Below are 18,212 nucleotides of genomic sequence, written 5' to 3'. Positions count from 1 at the left end.
TGAATAGGACTATATTTGGAGATCAGGTGGAAATGATGACAGTTGTCATTAAGTCTAGATTGCTAGGTGCAGAAAAAAGTGTTCCCATGATTTCAACAATATCTACATACTTATGACTCCCAAATTTACACGTCCAATTGACATCTCTATTTTGAATTCCAGATCTTTATTTTCAAATACCCACAGAACATTACTATTTGGATATTCCACAGATATCACAAGTCAGCATATTCAAAGCCAAGTTCATCTTTCCCTCAAACTTGATCTTTCTGCTGTACTTTCCATTTCAATAAAAGGCTTCATATCCCATTCAGTCAGCAGAGATTGTCATCCTATTCTCCATCTCTCTCCTCTCCAATCCTATTCAGTTGTAGGCCTCCACTCTCCACAAATCCCTCATTTCAGGTCCTCCTCATCTCACGCACAGACACATGTAGTGAACTCTGTTTCAACCATGTATTTTTGCAGTTCATTTTCACAACTGGTTCTCAGCCAGGGTGATTTTGCCTCCTGGAGGACATCTGACAACATCTAGAGACATATTTGATTATCACAGCTGGGGCACCTACCCACTGGCATTCAGTTGGTAGAGGCCAGAGATGTTGATTAACATCTTATAATGCACAGGGCAGCCCATCCCCACCCCTGGATTTATGAAATTACCTCATCCCTAATATCAATAATGCCATAGTTAAAAAATTAATGACAGAGTAGTATTTTCTAAAATACAAATTTGAGCCCCTCCTTGACCTGCCTCCTTCCTGCCTCTCATCTCCCACAACTTCTCTACACATTACTCTGCTCTACTCCTTGAATACACTATGCTCTCATCCTTTTCTTCTCACTATTTCTACTGACTAGGATGCTGATTTGCTATTTCTTTCTCTGTTAAATATTAAATATATTTTAAATCTTGGCTCTAACACAACTTCTTCTAAATTATTCTAGGGAACGTAAGGTATTCCTTATCTTGCTCCTGAAGAGCCATGTCATAAAACTTACACAACAAATTGTAATTTTTTGTACACATGCATGTCTTTTCCTTCTAGACCTATATTGTGCAATGCTACTGGCTACTGAGTACTTGAAAATGTTAATTACTGCAACTAATTTTTAAATTTAATTTAATTTTATTTAAAATTGACATTTTCTCATGTAGCTAGTCACAATCATATTGGACGCTTTAGACAAAGAACAGTTCCATCATTACAGAAAGTTTACCTAGATAGTACTACTGTAAATCTTTTGTACTCTGTTTGGGGCTTATATTATACACTTAGAAAATATTTAAATGAATGAGTTAATGAATCATTATTTCCATAGCTGAATCATCAGAGCAAAACTTTTCCTAATGCTTATGACTGACCTCTCTCAAGAATTATGCCAGATATTCCCATTGATTTTTAATTTGCTATTTTTGGTATTTAAAATTTGTTGCATTACGTTGATAGATAGCTATCCACTTTGTGTGTAGATTTTTATTCTTTAATTATATTGTAGTTCATCAAGGAGCAGGACTAAATACTTTACTTGGCTGAATTGCCCACAAAACCTAGCATAATGCCTTTCATTCTGCAAACGCTGAATAAATTGAAAGCACAGTTCTGGTAGAATTGAGGACACATTAGCCCAACTTCCTGTCTGCCAGATATGGTGCAAAATTAGTGGATTTCTGAAGGTAAAGGGGAGAAGAATGTTTAACAAATCAGTGAGAGTCTTTCTACTTTAAGGACAATTTTTGAAACTAACGTTTTATTCAAGGAGAAATGGAAAATCCCTAACAAGGCATATGAAATTAATGCATTCTGCCTCTGGCAATGAGCCCCTTCTAAAAGCACTAGAGATACGTTTTCTGACTCTCATGTGAGTTTATTTCATTTTCAGTGTCATTATTGGCATTATTTCAGATATTCATGTATGAGATCTTTGTCTCGTAGGCCCTTGATGTTTTCTTGTGATGTGGCTTGTCACACTGCAATAGTCATTAATGATATATTTACATAGTAACATGCTGACTATAATGTCAAAGTAGGGCAAGAGGATTTTTGGAATATGAAGGAATAAACCAAAGAGGTATAAAGTAAAAAACTAAAGCTTAGTACTTAATATCTGAAGAGAGAACAATATTAAATTATTTCAGTTTGGCATTGCTGTGTACGTCAAAGGAAAGATTTCAGTTTTGCTGTTGGGTTTGCTCGTAAGTATGGAGTCAAAAAGGGTCATTCAAATTTCAGAAAGACCAGATGTTGAAAACACATTCTTGTTTCCCTTAAAAGCCTTCTAACTGATATATTCAAATTCAATAGCTTTTCTCAATTTCTAAAGAAAACATTAGTGACTATAGACACATTTCTGAAAGAGAATATAAAGGTTGTCCAGATCAAAGTCTCCCACAGATTAGAAAAGTGAAGGCTTGAGAAATTAAGGGACTGGTTTAAGCCTTCACATGAAATCCATGGTCCAATCAGGACTATAACTCAGGTTTACTACAGACACACTGTCAACCTTTATTTTTTATGGAAGGAAGGGCTAACTATAAATTTTAAAAAGAATGTCTTTATCATTATAATCACATATCTTCTGATTAAATCTGTTGACAGTTAAAGGCAGATGATAAAAAGACTCCCTCTGTCAGTCACAATGGAGAATGGAGTAACAGGGACCAGGTTTACTCTCCTGTGCGAAAAATCCAAAAAAATGGTCAAGATACAGGAAACAATAGTTTGCAAGACACCGTCCATGAGGCAACAAAGGTCAATAATCACTGAGATACAGGAAACTAATGGTGTGAGCCATAGAAGATTGCTGTGACATGCCGCCTTGATAGTTGCTAGCCCACAGCACAGGAGAGGGAACTGGACAGCACATGGCTGACTCCGAGGTTGAGGGGATAAAGCTGAGAGTCCAAGGAAACAAGGCAGCTCAAGTTTGCAGAGCAGAGTACACGAGGAGAGAACCCTGGAGATCTGCAGAGCAGTTTCCTCCAGCATTTAGCTGAGTACTGATTGGCATGTGCATTTGAGGAAACTACCCAGAGGCCTGGAAAAGAACCACTTGAAATGATTAGAGGGAACAGGGAAAGGCACTCACGTAAGGCTGGGAATTGTGCCTGTCCCAGTAGCCAGACTGAAAAAGTTCAAGATTCGGGGGGACTGTGTGGACTTGAGCACAAAGAAGTGTCTTGCTTCAGGAATGGGGAAATAATTAACTCTAGATTAAGAATGGCTCCAGTCCCACCTAACACATCTTAAGAGCAGACCTGAAAGAACCAATTTCTAAGTAATTTAACAGAAAAAAAGCTCAAGAATATTTATAGGAATACAAAAATATCTAGCACCTAACAAGATTAGTTTAATGAATTTATGAGGTTCATGGTAATATTGGCCAGAGGTTTGTCAATTTTGTTAATCCTTTCAAAAAACCAGCTTTATTGATCTTTTCTATTGTCTTTTTCGATCTCTATTTTATTTTCTCTCTGATCTTTATTATTTCCTTCCTTCTGCTGACTTTGGGTTTTGTTTGTTCTTCTTTTTCTAATTCTTTTAGGTGGTAGGTTAGGTTGTTTATTTGAGAGTTTTCTTGTTTCTTGAGGAAGGCCTGTATCACTATGAACTTCCCCCTTAGAAATGCTTTTGTTGCATCCCATAGATTTTGTAAGGTTGTGTTGTTTTTTTTTTTTAAGATTTTTTTGATGTCTTTTTAAAGTCTTTATTGAATCATTTTTACAGTCTTTCTTGAATTTGTTACAATATTGTTTCAATTTTATGCTTTGGGTTTTTGGCTGCGAGACATGTGGGATCTTAGCTTCCTGACCAGGGATCGAACTCTCACCCCCTGCATTGGAAGGCAAAGTCTTTCACTGTTGTTTGTCTCAAGGTATTTTCCAATTTCCTTTTTGATTTTTATCATTGACTCATTGGTTTTTTAGGAGAATACTGTTTAGTCTCCATGTGTTCGTTGCCCCCCCTCCCTCCGTGGTTGAGTTCTATTTTCATACTGTTGTGGTCAGAAAAGATGTTTGAAATAATTTCTACTGTCTTAAATTTGTTGAGGCTTGTTTTGTGACCTATATGTGGTCTATCCTAGAGAATGTTGAAAAGAAGGTATATTCTGTTTTTTGTTTATTTGTTTGGTTGGTTTTTTTGGTGGGGGGCCACATAGTGTCCTGTAGATATCAATTAAGTCCAACTAGTCTATTGTGTCATTTAGGATCTCTGTTGCCTTATTAATTTTCTGTCTGGAAGATCTGTCCATTGCTGTCAGTAGGGTATTAAAGTCTCCTACTATTACTTTATTCCTGTCAATTCCTACCTTTATGTCTGTTAGTATTAGTTTTATATGTTTAGGTGCTCCTACATTGGGTGCATATATGTTAATGAGTGTAATATCCTCTTCTTGCATTGATCCCTTTATCATTATATAATGTCCTTTGCTGAGTAGAGTATCCTGGGTTGCAGGTTTTTCCTTTTCAGGACTTTCAATATATTACGCCACTCCTTTCAGTTCTGTAGAGAAATCAGCTGATATCTTTATGAGGGTTCCCTTGTAACTGACTGTTTTTGTCTTGCTGCCTTTAGAATCTTCTCTTTATCTTTAACTTTTGTCATTTTAATTGTGATATGTCTTGGTGTGGGTCTGTTTGGGTTCATCTTGTTTGGGATGCTCTGTGTCCCCTGTACCTGAATATCTGTTTCCTTCTTAAGGTTTGGGAAGTTTTCAACAATAATTTTTCAAATACAGTTTTGAGCCCCTTCTTTCTCTCTTCTCCTTCTGCAGCCCCTATTATGCATAGGATGGCATATTTATATTATCCCATTGCTTTTTTTTTTGTCTTTTTGTCTGCTGTTGTGATTGAGTGATTTCCATTATTCTATCTTCCAGATCACTTACTCATTCTTGTGTGTTATTCAGTCTGCTACTCATTGCTTCTAGATCGGTTTTTATCTTCGCAACTGAGTTGTCTAATTTTGATTGGTTCCTCCTCTTGTTCTTTTCACTGGGAGTAGTTCCTCTGCTTTTTCATTTTATTTAACTTTCTCTGTCACTATAAATTTAGGAGAAACAGTTATCTACTGTGGTCTTGAAGGGGTGTTTTTATGTGGGAGCACACCTGTGTAGACTGTGTAAGTCCAATATTTTTGGTGTAAGGGCTGTTTTTGGTATAGATGCCAGCCATATCCTTCCTCAGTGTGTGATGGCCATTAGCCCCTTGCTGGTGGGTGTCATTGGTGTTGTGGTGTCCAGAGCTTGCACTGGATGTTGGGTGGGGCCTCCTCTTTGCTCCATGGCTGATAGCCCTGTCAGAAGCTGAGGTCTGCTCTCCAGTTGTTGGAGTGGAAGCCCTGAGTGTTGGGTTCAATAAGGCTCTGTTGTCCTTAAGTGCATGCTCTGTCCCAAAGGAGGTGAGTGCTGAAGCAAGTGAGGCCCGTGTGGTCACAGTAAACCTATGCACCTCCCGTGCATCCATGGTTTTGCCCAGAAGCAGCCCAAAGTTGTGTCCTTTCTCCATTGTGTTCGTCCCAGACCCAGTGCTAGGCTGGTGCTGGGGGATGGTGCCCATACCCCAGGCCCTCTAGGCTATCTCTGTGCAGCTAGACTGAGTCCTCTCTTAGGGCCCATCCTCCTGCGATTCACTGCCTAGTTGCTGCACACACTAGCAGTCCCCAGTTGGTGCGCATTTCAGGCTGGGAAGTGCAGCAAGGTGGCAGCCATCAATGCAGGGGTATCTCTGTCCTGACTGCTAGCAAGCCAGCACATAGCACTCCTCTTGAGCAGAGTCCAGGCCCCTCAAGTCTCTCCACCTGTCCCAGCAGACCTCCCAGCAGGCAAGGGGGCTTCCCAGGGTGAGGGCCTGCCCGTATCAACCTTCTCTTCTTCACAGATACCTTCCAAGGGTGCTGGTCCTGTCTTGATATCTTTTTTTTTTTTTTCCTTTCTACCTGGTTATATGGGAATCTTTCTTGAAGATTTGGTTGTATAAGAGATCTTCTGCCAGCTTCCAGTTGGTTTTCGGTGAGAATTGTTCCACATCTAGATATATTTTTGATGTGTTTGTTGGGGGAGGTGAGTACCATGTCCTCCTACTCCGCCATCTTGATCCTCTGAGGCTATTTCTAATTCACATACCTGGTAAGCAGTAGCTGGCATCAGAAACTCAATCTGATTGAATTCAAATCCATTAGATAAACAAGAAGAAAGTCAGGAATAAATTCATATGTAAATCAGATGGAAGGTCTTTATTCAAAGCTTTGAAATTGAATTTCGATGCACATTATTATTTAATTTTGGCATAGTGACCTTGGAACTAGCAGAAGTTGAGGGTAAAAATACGAGATATTGGGGGAGGGGGAGGGGGAGGGGAACGTGGCTCATTAGTGAACATGGCCAGACAATGAAAAGCCTGAATAGAGCTTAGAGTTTTATATCATCTCTTGTCACTTTCCCTGTTAAACTGGAAAATAAATTTAAGATTTAACTAACACATGCCAATAGAATTCTCATCCAATGTTTAAGCAATTATAATATGACACATATATGTATAATTAATGTGGTCACGAGTAATTCACACACATTCTACACACACACAGAGCATATATTTTCTTGAAATGCTTATAACTTGAGAGTTCTTTGCCTCTGCCCATGAACTTATTTTCTCTAAACAACCATTTTTAAGTAAAGCACATATGCCCATATTAATTAACATTTGAATGAAGCCTGCACTGATAATCTTACCTCCTAAAACAACCCACACTAATGGGTTTTCTAATTTGTGAATTAAAGGACATTCAAATGCTTTTAAAAACCAGTTTGTCAACTGCTAAACTTTTACTACTTTTTGATCCATTTAATCAAGCTGCTCTAACCCATCCTTTTCCCAGAATAGTACATTTCTATCCCTCCACTAGTCTACTTTCATTTGTTATGATGAGCTGAAGAAAGAAATTTGTACATAATTTTAAAAGATGATGAAATTTCTTTGTTTAAGGACTCTGATAAAATTTAGTCATTGATTAAATATTTACCAGATAAGTGTTCCGTGTTAGAATGACCCAGTTCCAGGTAATGGAGTGTGGTGAGGGAGAGAGGACAGGAGAGATGCAAAACAGAAATGGATAAGACATGATCCTAAGCCCTTAATGAGGTATGGAGTCATCTGTTGAAAATAATTTGTAAACCTCCTAAATGAAATAAAATATATTTTCCTATAACTTTACATTTTAGAGAGATTTATACATGAGAACAAAATAGATATAAATGAATCTCTCATTCAACAGACTTGAGAATAACACCATGCTTTCTTTCCCAGTGCTCTTCATCCCAGGTTGTACTAATATTCTGTTTGTTAACCTGTAACTCAGCACACTGCCACTCTGTTCTTTCCATTTGCCAAATCAAGAAATAGAACATTCCGTTTGGAGTTTGAAATGAATAGCACGTGATACTACTGGAGCAGTTTTGCATTAATTTACATAAGGAACTGGAGATCAGAGGACCCCCCTGAAGAGTAAAAACTAGTCACAGTTGATGTTACACTTGAAATATACCAGGGATGGCAATTTTAATGATGTAGACACTTAACTTTATTAATCTGCTGTCCTTCATCAAGGGAGAACGCCAGTCCTTCTATATTCCCAGAGTAATGAAGGGGTCAGGGCAGGAAATGAAAATCAGAGAAATATGAGTCTTCTGCTACAGTTACTAGAGGTCAGAGAGGGGTTTGGAACCTGGATGTCCACATTAACAGCTGACTTTTGTGCAGACTGCGAAATATCCGGTCAAACCAGTCTCTCTCCTTGTTAGAACAAGATTTGATTTTTTTATTCACCTAAATCATTTCCACAGATATTTACAGAGCACTTACTAAGAATTTTAACATCTTTATTGGAGTATAATTGCTTTACAATGGTGTGTTAGTTTCTGCTTTATAACAAAGTAAATCAGCCATACATATACATATATCCCCATATCTCCTCCCTCTTGTGTCTCCCTCCCACCCTCCCTATCCCACCCCTCTAGGTGGTCACAAAGCACCGAGCTGATCTCCCTGTGCTATGTGGCTGCTTCCCACTAGCTATCTATTTTACATTTGGTAGTGTATATATGCCCATGCCACTCTCTCACTTCAACCCAGCTTACCCTTCCCCCTCCCCATGTCCTCAAGTCCATTCTCTAGTAGGTCTGCGTCTTTATAGCATCTTCTTGATGTATGGATTCATAGGGTCACATTCACCCCCAAACACAAAATTAAGTGGAGAAAATCACATTAAAGGGGATAATTAAATTTTCTTGTAATTATGCTTATGAGTAAAATTGGTGTGACAATTCTTTTTGCTCTAATTATGTGATTCAGGGATAATGTATGATACATTAGGCATTATTCATATATGTAAAACAAACTCTTGAAAAACTCATGCTATTTACCACACATGTAGTTTTTCAGACTTTTTAAATCTCAAGCAAGTTTAGACTGACTACAATTAATCATGACTAGAGAAAAATGTATAATTTTATATTGATATTTTGATATTATTTAAAACATTTTTGTACTGTGAAAATCACTTAAATAAGACTTCATTGTACTGGAAGACCAGTTGCCTAAATGGACAAATACTCTGAGCAGTGACACTGTTTCTTATAAAAGTAGTAAATATATTTTGAACAATTTTTGGCAGTTGTATGCTCAAAACAAACACGGACAATCTGAAACGTGTCATAAATTTTAAAATAATACTTTAAGATCAATAGGATAAAATAAATTTAATCATATCACAGCGAACATTGTCCAAAGAATGTCCTCTAAAATACCGCTTGAGTTCTGACCTGTGTTGGCTTTCTAATATTTCCTAATCCATGAATATTTATTGGTTACTTTCTGTACCAAGAATTATGCCAAGGGCAATGGGGTAAAAAATATTAAGGTATTATTCAGCCAAAAGAATCTATTGTGTTTCTCATAGCCAGGACATTTCTGTATAAAGAAACATTTATGAGGTTACTCTAAAATAGCCTCAACCATTCCACATTTAACCAATAAGAACAACCTAAGTTAACGATTATCTATTAGATGTAAGATATTCCACCTGCTTCATCTAATCCTTGTCCACTCCATGCGCCCTGTTCTCCTAACACTGCCACACCTCCACCATCTCAGGAACTTGGCCTTTGCTGTTGCCTTTGCTTGAGTTTTCCTTAAAATCATTGCATGGTTTTCTTTTTTTTCTTTTTTTTTAAATTAATTTATTTATGGCTGTGTTGGGTCTTCATTTCTGTGCGTCTAGTTGCGGCAAGCGGGGGCCACTCTTCATCGCGGTGCGCGGGCCTCCCACTATCGCGGACTCTCTTGTTGCGGAGCACAGGCTCCAGACGCGCAGGCTCAGTAATTGTGGCTCACGGGCGTAATCGCTCCACGGCATGTGGGATCCTCCCAGACCAGGGCTCAAACCCCTGCCCCCTGCATTGACAGGCAGACTCTCAACCACTGCACCACCAGGGAAGCCCCATTGCATAGTTTTCTTAAATGTCATTCTCTCGGAGAGTCCTTCTCTGACCATTTCATTATAAGCTCCAACTCTTACCTCATTACTCTTTACCCTAATTGATTCTGGATAGATAACACATTATTCTTGAGACTATTCATGTGTTTACTTGTTTAATGTCTCTGGTTCTTACCACAATATAAGGTCCATAAGGATAGAACTTGGTATTGTTCATTGCTGAACCTTTAATATTTAGAGCAGTGTCCAGGACATAGTAGGTGCTCAGTAAAGAGTTACGTTGAAATTCCATTATTAAACTTTTTATATATGCCAAAATATTTTAAGTCCTCTAAAGAATATCTATATATGTATATATATAGATATATAGATATACACATACACACAAATTATCAGTTTCATAGTCAAAGAAGAAGTCAAGAAATATGGCATGATCATGTTGTTTCTAATTTTCTTGGAACCATCAAGAAAACTACAAACACAGAAATCACCTCTATCCAACTAGGGAAGTTATTGAAGGTTAAACTTTGGCGGCAGGGTAATATCTTAAATGTATTGTTTCTTCTTTATCATATGCAGTGTTAAATTTCTGAGAACAAAACAAAGTAGAACTAAAGAACCTCTATCAATCTATTACACTTAAAAATATTCTCTAATTAATCTCTGAATATCTGCTTACACAAACTTTTTATCCTTCACTTTTGTTTGTGCCACATTTTTCTATCAAAAATTATTTTTTCTTCACAAACTGTTAGGGCAAGAAGGTTACTTTCTAAAAGATTTAGTTTAAGAATATATACTATGGCATTAGTTTAAAAGATATGAAGTTAATTTTTAATATGTAGGAATTATTGAAATAATTCAAATATTATATAAAATGAAAATGTCATGTTCCACATGCTTTAATTTTCTATTCTGCTGTTGTCTCCAATTTCCCCAGATAGAACCTGCTTTAGTGTTTTTCACCATATATCTAAAAGTTTTGACTTATGCATCATCTAGGTGCAGTAATGAATAAGAACTGACATCAAATATCAATATTATTGGCCCAGCTAAATGGTAGTTGACATCAAGTTGTATTGCTAAAGAAGTAAACAAAATTAAATTCTTTTGGTGTGTAAGTACTGCCTGACATCATTTGTCCTTCAGAAGATCAATGGCTGCATGACCTAAATGTTATTTGTATCTCTTTATATAAAATGGCCAAAGATGGATACTAAGCACTTTCTGTTTGAGACTGGTTAAAAATGAACAAAATTCAGAATATCAGAAATTGAGCTTCCTTTGCTAAAATAGAGTGAGGATAACTTTTTAGGTAGGCAATTGCAGTATTTACTTTTTCATGATTTTTTTAAAAGATAATTAATGCATTTATATCTACATACTAGTAACTTGGGAAAAGCAATTAATCTATTCCAGATCAAATTTAAAACTCTTAACTGCCTAATTATTAAATGGTATACTATGGTATGAAACGGACAAAATACTCCTATGGAGGTTTATGCCCATTTTTTTTTTTAGTGGAATTTAGCTCAAGTTTAATACAATTCCATAATTTCTTATTTAGAATAGTTTTAGAATTTCATTTTCTTATTTTTGTTAAAGTGTGAAATATATACTGCAGCTTTATAACATTTATATTATATTAAATAAAATTAAATTACAGGATAGAAGAAAGTCATATATTTGTGTGTGGTTGTTCTTTTATTTATGTCTACTTATTTGAACACAAATGGCTAGAAAGAAATATTAGCTCCAGGAATAATAGTAGTAGTAGTAATAATAATAATGATAGTAATAGTAGGAGTGGTAGGAGTAGAAGTGATAGTAATAGCATTTTCGATTTGCCAGGTACTATGTTAAACACATTATATGTATTATATATTCACTGTTCTTTATATCATTCATTTTTACAAAAGAACTAAATGATTTACTCAAGATTATACATCTTCTCAGCCAAAAAAAGGGATGAAATTGTGCAAATTGCAGAGACGTGGATGGACCTAGAGACGGTCACACAGAGTGAAGTAAGTCAGAAAGAGAAAAACAAATATGGTATAATATTGCTTATATGTGGAATCTAGAAAAATGATACAGATGAATTTATTTGCAAAGCAGAAACAGAGACCCAGACGTAGAGAATGGATGTATGGATACCAGGGGTTGGGGGGGAGTGGGATGATTCACCACTATGTATAAAATAGATAACTAATGTGAAACTACTGTATAGCACAGGGAACTCTACTCAGTGCTCTGTGGTGACCTAAATGGGAAGGAAATCCAAAAAAGAGGGGATATATATAGACACATAGATGATCCACTTTGCTGTACACCAGAAACTAACACAGCACTGTAAAGCAACTATACACACACATACACACGGTATATATGGGGCAATACACATGTGGGAGCTGGCAGGGCAGAGAGGAGGAGACACTGGTCTGCAGCAGCAGCTTCTACTACCAGCCCTTGGGGCACTCAGTCCTGTGCTCAAGCAATCACTGTCAATGACAAAGTGACTACTGAAGTTATAATTGTATTAAATTAATGCTAATAATTTGGATACTTTATTTTACTTCTGGCTGCTCGGGTAACGTTAGCCCTTAACCCAGCATATATGGTTTTTTCCCTTTTTTTTTTTTTTTCTTTCTGGGTACAGCTGTAAAATATCTGGATACAGGAAATGTGTTATTCTTGCAGCCTTGGTATTCATGGTGGATTGTAAAATATACATTTTTGTGAGATATCAAAGATTAAGATTATTTCGATAACATTATTTACAGATTTAAAAGATGTGGTTATCACAAGTCTGTTGAGGGGGGAAACTACTGCATAAAATAACTAATTTGGAATAAATATTTTGTATCAGTTTGGAAAAAAATTTAATGAGAAAAAAAAAAAGAATATACATCTTGTGAATGGCAAAGCCAGGATCCAAAATGTACTAGGAGATAAGTATAACTGCAATTGGGTAATTTTCCAGTGCTCCAAAGTTATGGAACACTATGATTTATAGAAGCTTTCTAAGGAGCAACTAATCTATTGTGAGAATTATCAATAAATGAGTTTGTGTCTTGCAGTTCAATATCCACAGGACTTTGAAAGCCAGTAAAGTTGAAATAAATAAGATGCAATGATACAATGCTGTAATGAAATCCTTGTGCTTTCATTTGTCTAAAACTCTGCATTTATTCATCACATGTTTTAATATTAAGTATGCAAAATAAGCTACACTAGATGCTGGAGCTATTGAGCCAAACAAGATTTAAAATGTCCTTTTTCTCATTTCTTTTTACTGCTTTCCAGTGTAGAGAGATTTTTTTAAAAAAGTGAATAGACAGAAAGCCCCAAGACAATTGTGAACCATGACTGATCCTTCTGCTTCTGCAATGGGATTAATAGGGTCACAATGACTAATGAAAAGATGGGGAAAGGAACCAGTTAGGAGAAAGGGAAAGCAATAATTTCATTTTTAGCATATTAAAATGAGATATAGATATTTAGGCTGAGATGCAAAATAGCTAACAGTGAGTCTGAAGTACAGAGTGGGATTTACCTAGAAATCATCACATGCAGATGAAGTTAAAAGCCACAGGTTTGAGTGAGATGATGCAAGAAGAGAACCTGCTAGAGAATAAGATTTAAGATTGAGTCTTGATACAGTTTAGTATTTGGGAGTCACGTAGTAGAGAAGGATCCAGAACAGTAGTTTAAAAAGCAGTGACCACGGAGATTTTACTTCTCAGGATTCAAGAAGAAGGTTTTAAAAGTAACTATGAAAAGTAAAGTTTAATAATAATGGAGAAATGGTCATTAGATGAAACAATATGGAAATCAGAGAGTTTCAAGGAAGTTGTTGACTTGGAGTTCATATTTGAATGGTTGAGGAGAAAATGATATGGGAGACTTCTGGGCAACATGGAGGAATAAGATATAATGCAGAAATAATACCACCACTCAAAAGTCAAAGAAATTATGGATATATAGATATAGATATACATACACCTGAACTCAAATAATACAGAATGAAACAAGGAAAGGGAAATTTAAAGTTAAAGAAAAAAACCAGTTTGTTTGTATAGTTTCCTCCAGTGTTTTTTAGTCTGTCCCAGTATAGGCCAAAGAATGTAGATTTGCCAGTTAAGCATTGCAGAAAAAATGAGGTCAAATTGAACCAAAGTCCTTTGTGGTGGAATTGCCAGAATGACAACTGAGGAACCCAGGCTGGGATAAAATGGTAAGTGAAGGCAGAAAGGTGATAAGATGCTGAGTAAGATTTTAGCTGATTAGAGCTCTCAATGAAGTGGAAATATTGTATTGGCTTTACTTAGAGCTGGAAGACAGGTATCTTTAGAAAAGCAATGCTTGAAATTGAGATTTTGGAAGTGATGCATTTACAGTTAATGACAAAGTGCTCGCAGTTTGACTTCGGGAGTATGCGACTGAGGATAAAGAAGTTTTGGAGGAAAAGTGGTCAACAAGAAAGTGATCAGAGTGCTGCATGGGCCGTATGTGGAGGGAAAGACAGTGATTCAGGAACTCCAGCCTTCAAAGAATGAGGGAGAGTGACTGGGAGCTTCCAGTAGTGAAGCACAGCAGTGAATCTACCTTAGGACTTCAGTGGGGTTATGGCACATTTTGATTTTAAAATATCTCATTTGATCCATGATCCATGACTTAATTCTGAAAGTCCAATCTGCCCTCAATGACTTTTGAACTAAAGCTGACTTAGCCCACACTTCCTGGGGCAACTCTTTATCAGACAACTTGAATCCATAACCTCTGATACCTGTGGATAGGAAGCTCAGGGTAAGATACCTAGGGCTAAGAAATGCAGAGTGGACTTAATCTTTTTTCTATACTATCATATTTTATGAGTATTTGGCTTTTTGATTTTTCATTTTGATATAGTCATTTTGATTCTATGGCCATTTTGACATGCAGAATGTGATTGTTATACTTATTTCTGTTATTGATAGGTGCCCAGGCCAGCATGTTTCCCTTATTACATAGATTCTCATCTTCAGAGAGCTGTGTTTGTCCCTTAATCTTATCCCATTACCCTTCCTCTCTCTCACACACCCCTCTACTCCATCCTCTAATGATCCAAATACATGATCAACCAATTCCCCTGTAATGCCACTCTCTGTTCCAAACACTGCCTTCACCTTCTTGGCCTGAATTACTTCTCATAGTCACACTCTTCTTCAAGTTCTCTAAAACAGGAAATTATTTATCCTGCCCTCCACATGACTCAAGGCCAAAAGAGGGGGTATCTACTTTACTACGAATTACTATTAAACCCCTTTCCCTCTTATTTGCTTAAAACTCCCAACCGCTGTAAAGATAAAACTGATAGACTTCACTCTCTTTCACCATATTCACAGCAGTTACAGTTTCCATGGAATTATACAGGTGGGAAACAAGTTTGAATTTGACTAGTCTTCTATTAAGGCTATGTATTATATCATTCACTTCAAAATCAAAATATCCATATTTTATATAATTAGTTGCAATAAAGATATACACCTCTACATTAAAATAATCAATATAACAGTATTTGAATAAAACAACAGGTCAATTAAAAGAAGTGAGAATAGTACTCGAGGTAGGTCTGAAGTTTCCTTTCATGAGCTGGTTAGACCTCTAGAACTACTAGTAGTTTCTTTGATTCTACACAGCCTTTCAATTTCGTTTAATAATTAATGAATTGAGACTAAATTCCCAGCTTGAATGTGTGAAATGGAGGTAAATATTCCCAAGGAAAGATGCACTGGTATTCTAATAAAGTTGATTTATAGTGTTCACCTGGCCTTGCCAGGCAGGCACAGCATAGTCATCCTGACTATGTGTCTCTCAGAACAGCTGGGAATGTCCACAGAGAAATAAGGACAACCACCCCACCATAACATCACTCTAGAAGAGGACCAGAAAGAGTTTCTAGAAGGCTTGATGGAATCCCTACCCTAGTCAGACTAGGGGTCAATTTCCTGGAAAACTGAAGGCCGGGGAGACTCCCTCTGATAGGAATACCCTGCTCATTTTCTTGCGATGTATTTTTACATAGTTAAAAAAAATCTTTTACTTACATTGAATTGTATGTGTCTATTAATATTATTCCAGCAATTACTGTCAACTTTTAAAAAATATTTTGGTTTTGCTTTACAAAATTGATCTAATAAAAAGCTTTCATAGGTCCTTAAAGTGTTTCATTAACAGATTACTTTAAAAAGAGGTTTTAAATAAATGTCTATCTCCAACAGAAAAATTGGTCAGAGATGAAGACATCAGAGCCCTAATATTATAACATAGAAATAAAATTCAATTTATACAGCTTTACAGAACCATATATATATACTGTATATTGTATATTTGTTTCCATGATTCTTGGTTGCTAGCTGGATAACACTGAGTTTTACATTTTTTATTTCTGCTTACAAATCTAAAATTGTAGACTTTTCCTAAAACTGTGTTTATGTAAACAGCTGAACGCATTTTTAACTGGTAATGTAACTTGAATGCATATCCCTAAGGCATCAGAGAATTAGCAGAGCTAATACTAAATAATTCAAATCTGTGCCTGCCATGTATGTACCGCATAATGCATTTATGACCACAACTTTGCCTGAGGTTTGAATGTGAACTGTGTCACGATGCCATGTCCTTGAGACATCCTGGAAGTCTTTCAGTTACTGCTGCCTCCTCCCTCTTGACATTCCCTACCGGGTACGTGAAATACGACAGTTTTCAAAACAGTTGACATGAGTGATGGAAAATTTTACTTAAGAGTGTCATTCATCATAACAAAACATCACTTCCTTAATAGTTTATTAACTATTTCCAGTGAAGAGAGATAAATTAATGGAAAAATTCAATGAGGCTTTGGGATACTGATTTGGTATAGTGTTGTAATAGTCCCTTTGGTATGAACAAAGTGTGTAAGCAAAAACGGGTTAGCCACTTTGATATTGGACACCTGGACCTCATATTCATTATCCTGCTTTTGAAATATACATAATTAATGTATGTGCCCCTTGATTGCTGACTGAGTAAGTCTAATTTGGCTATTTCCATATTTATTAATTTTACTATTTAGGATGTTAAATGGTACATCTTTTTCAGCTATGATATTGCCTACCAAAATAAATGCCTGACTTACAAAATATTAGTTTACTTCATTTTAGCTTCTATTTAATTTTCCTAGGGTATGTGAAGCTCTAAGCCACTTAATAGATTTTTTAGCATAAATATCCTATCATGTGGGTCCATAGTGCTTAAATGGTTCTATACTCTGCTAGAAATAAAATCTTACTTGGTATTTAGAACTAATCCATAATATATTGGCTCAGTAGAGTCAATCAAATGGAAATTCCTTACTAAGACAAATTTGTTAGAATTTAATTTTAGTTGAGCCAATCATGAACATTCCAGGGCTGACGACATCAGCACAATTTCAGTTGAGGTAAACAACATTCCTTTAGTAGAAATGATTTTTAGTGAACATTTTTCTCTCTCTGAAAGAATAACAGCATGATAGTAATGGAGTTTTGACTAAGCTGTCATTTTGAAGTTAGATGTAGGTGATCTATCAGATTTCTTTTTTAGCTAATTGGAAAAGAAAGAGGAGTATGGAATTAAGATTTACACTCTCCTGGGAACTTAGAGCCAAATTAAAATGTTAGCTATAATTAAATCATAGAGTTTGAAGGGACTTGAGAGGTCATCTATCTAGTCAAATTGCTTTCATCTGAGAAGGAACAAACTTAAATCATCCTTCCATGATTACTATCTGAACTCTTTTAGAGACAACCCCAATTGGCACAGAAACTCAAAGCCATGTTTAACAATCTTCATCACTGGTGAAATCATCCTGATATCTACATATCTCAAACTGCAGATAAATATTTATGCTATGTCATCAGTTTACATAAAGAAAGACATATGTGAAACCTGTCCATGAGGAACTGAAGAACTGTCAAATCAAGGTTGCTCTATTCTAACCTGAAGAAAGGCCTTATTTCTTTAACATTTTTTATAGGTTTCCTTTCAAGCATTTTCATTATTTTATGATTTTACTTTAAAATTTACAAGTTTATATCCCACTTACTTTCTTGAAGCCCACATTAGACAAAAAGCTTTTTAAAAATGTGGTTAAGTGGAGTTAAGTACAATAGGAGATTTCCTCCTTGTTTCTACCACTGTATAGTGTGTGTGTTTTAAACTTCTGTAACCCTATACTACATACATATTTTTTTCACTGCTATAATTAATTCTCAAATTTGTTCTCTCACCCTGTTAACATGCCATTTTTCTCTGGAACTTTGTTTCATTAAAATGAATTTGTATATATGAAGCAGTAAAATAATTTATTGGGAGAACTGAACTCACCCTAGGAGTGAAGGTGGCATCATTGATGGAATGCATGTGACCATAGAGGGACTGCTCACATTTACCCTAAGAAAACAAAGCAGAAATACAAATCAAATAAATTCAATTTAATATGTGAAAAGAAAAGGAAAGATAACAGATCTTATTTGTTTCAAAGTAATGTTTAAGTCCATAAATTAAACTAATACATACTCATGGGAGAAAAGGCTAGCTTTTGCTGTCAGATACCATTCAGAATCAGACAGGGCTATGCTGGTGCGTGTGCCAACAGCATTCGTATCTACACTGAAATTCCAGGGTCCTCACTTTTATACCACTGAGCCAGTGGTG

At 36.2% G+C, this 18,212-nt stretch overlaps 1 protein-coding gene across 1 annotated transcript in view; it reads right to left on the bottom strand.

Moving 5' to 3' along the window:
* Window positions 1-18,212, bottom strand: part of SPAG16 (sperm associated antigen 16) — a 922,479-nt gene that overhangs the window by 266,619 nt on the left and 637,648 nt on the right. The window contains exon 14 of the mRNA XM_061204724.1: window positions 17,883-17,948. Within this exon, the coding sequence (XP_061060707.1) occupies window positions 17,883-17,948 (66 nt within the window). The remainder of the gene's footprint in view (window positions 1-17,882; window positions 17,949-18,212) is intronic.

This window comes from Eubalaena glacialis, chromosome 1 (assembly GCF_028564815.1).
Source record: "Eubalaena glacialis isolate mEubGla1 chromosome 1, mEubGla1.1.hap2.+ XY, whole genome shotgun sequence".
Taxonomy (NCBI): Eukaryota; Metazoa; Chordata; class Mammalia; order Artiodactyla; family Balaenidae; genus Eubalaena; species Eubalaena glacialis.
Note: the sequence above shows the minus strand (reverse complement) of the source record. Positions and strands in the feature narration are given on the sequence as shown.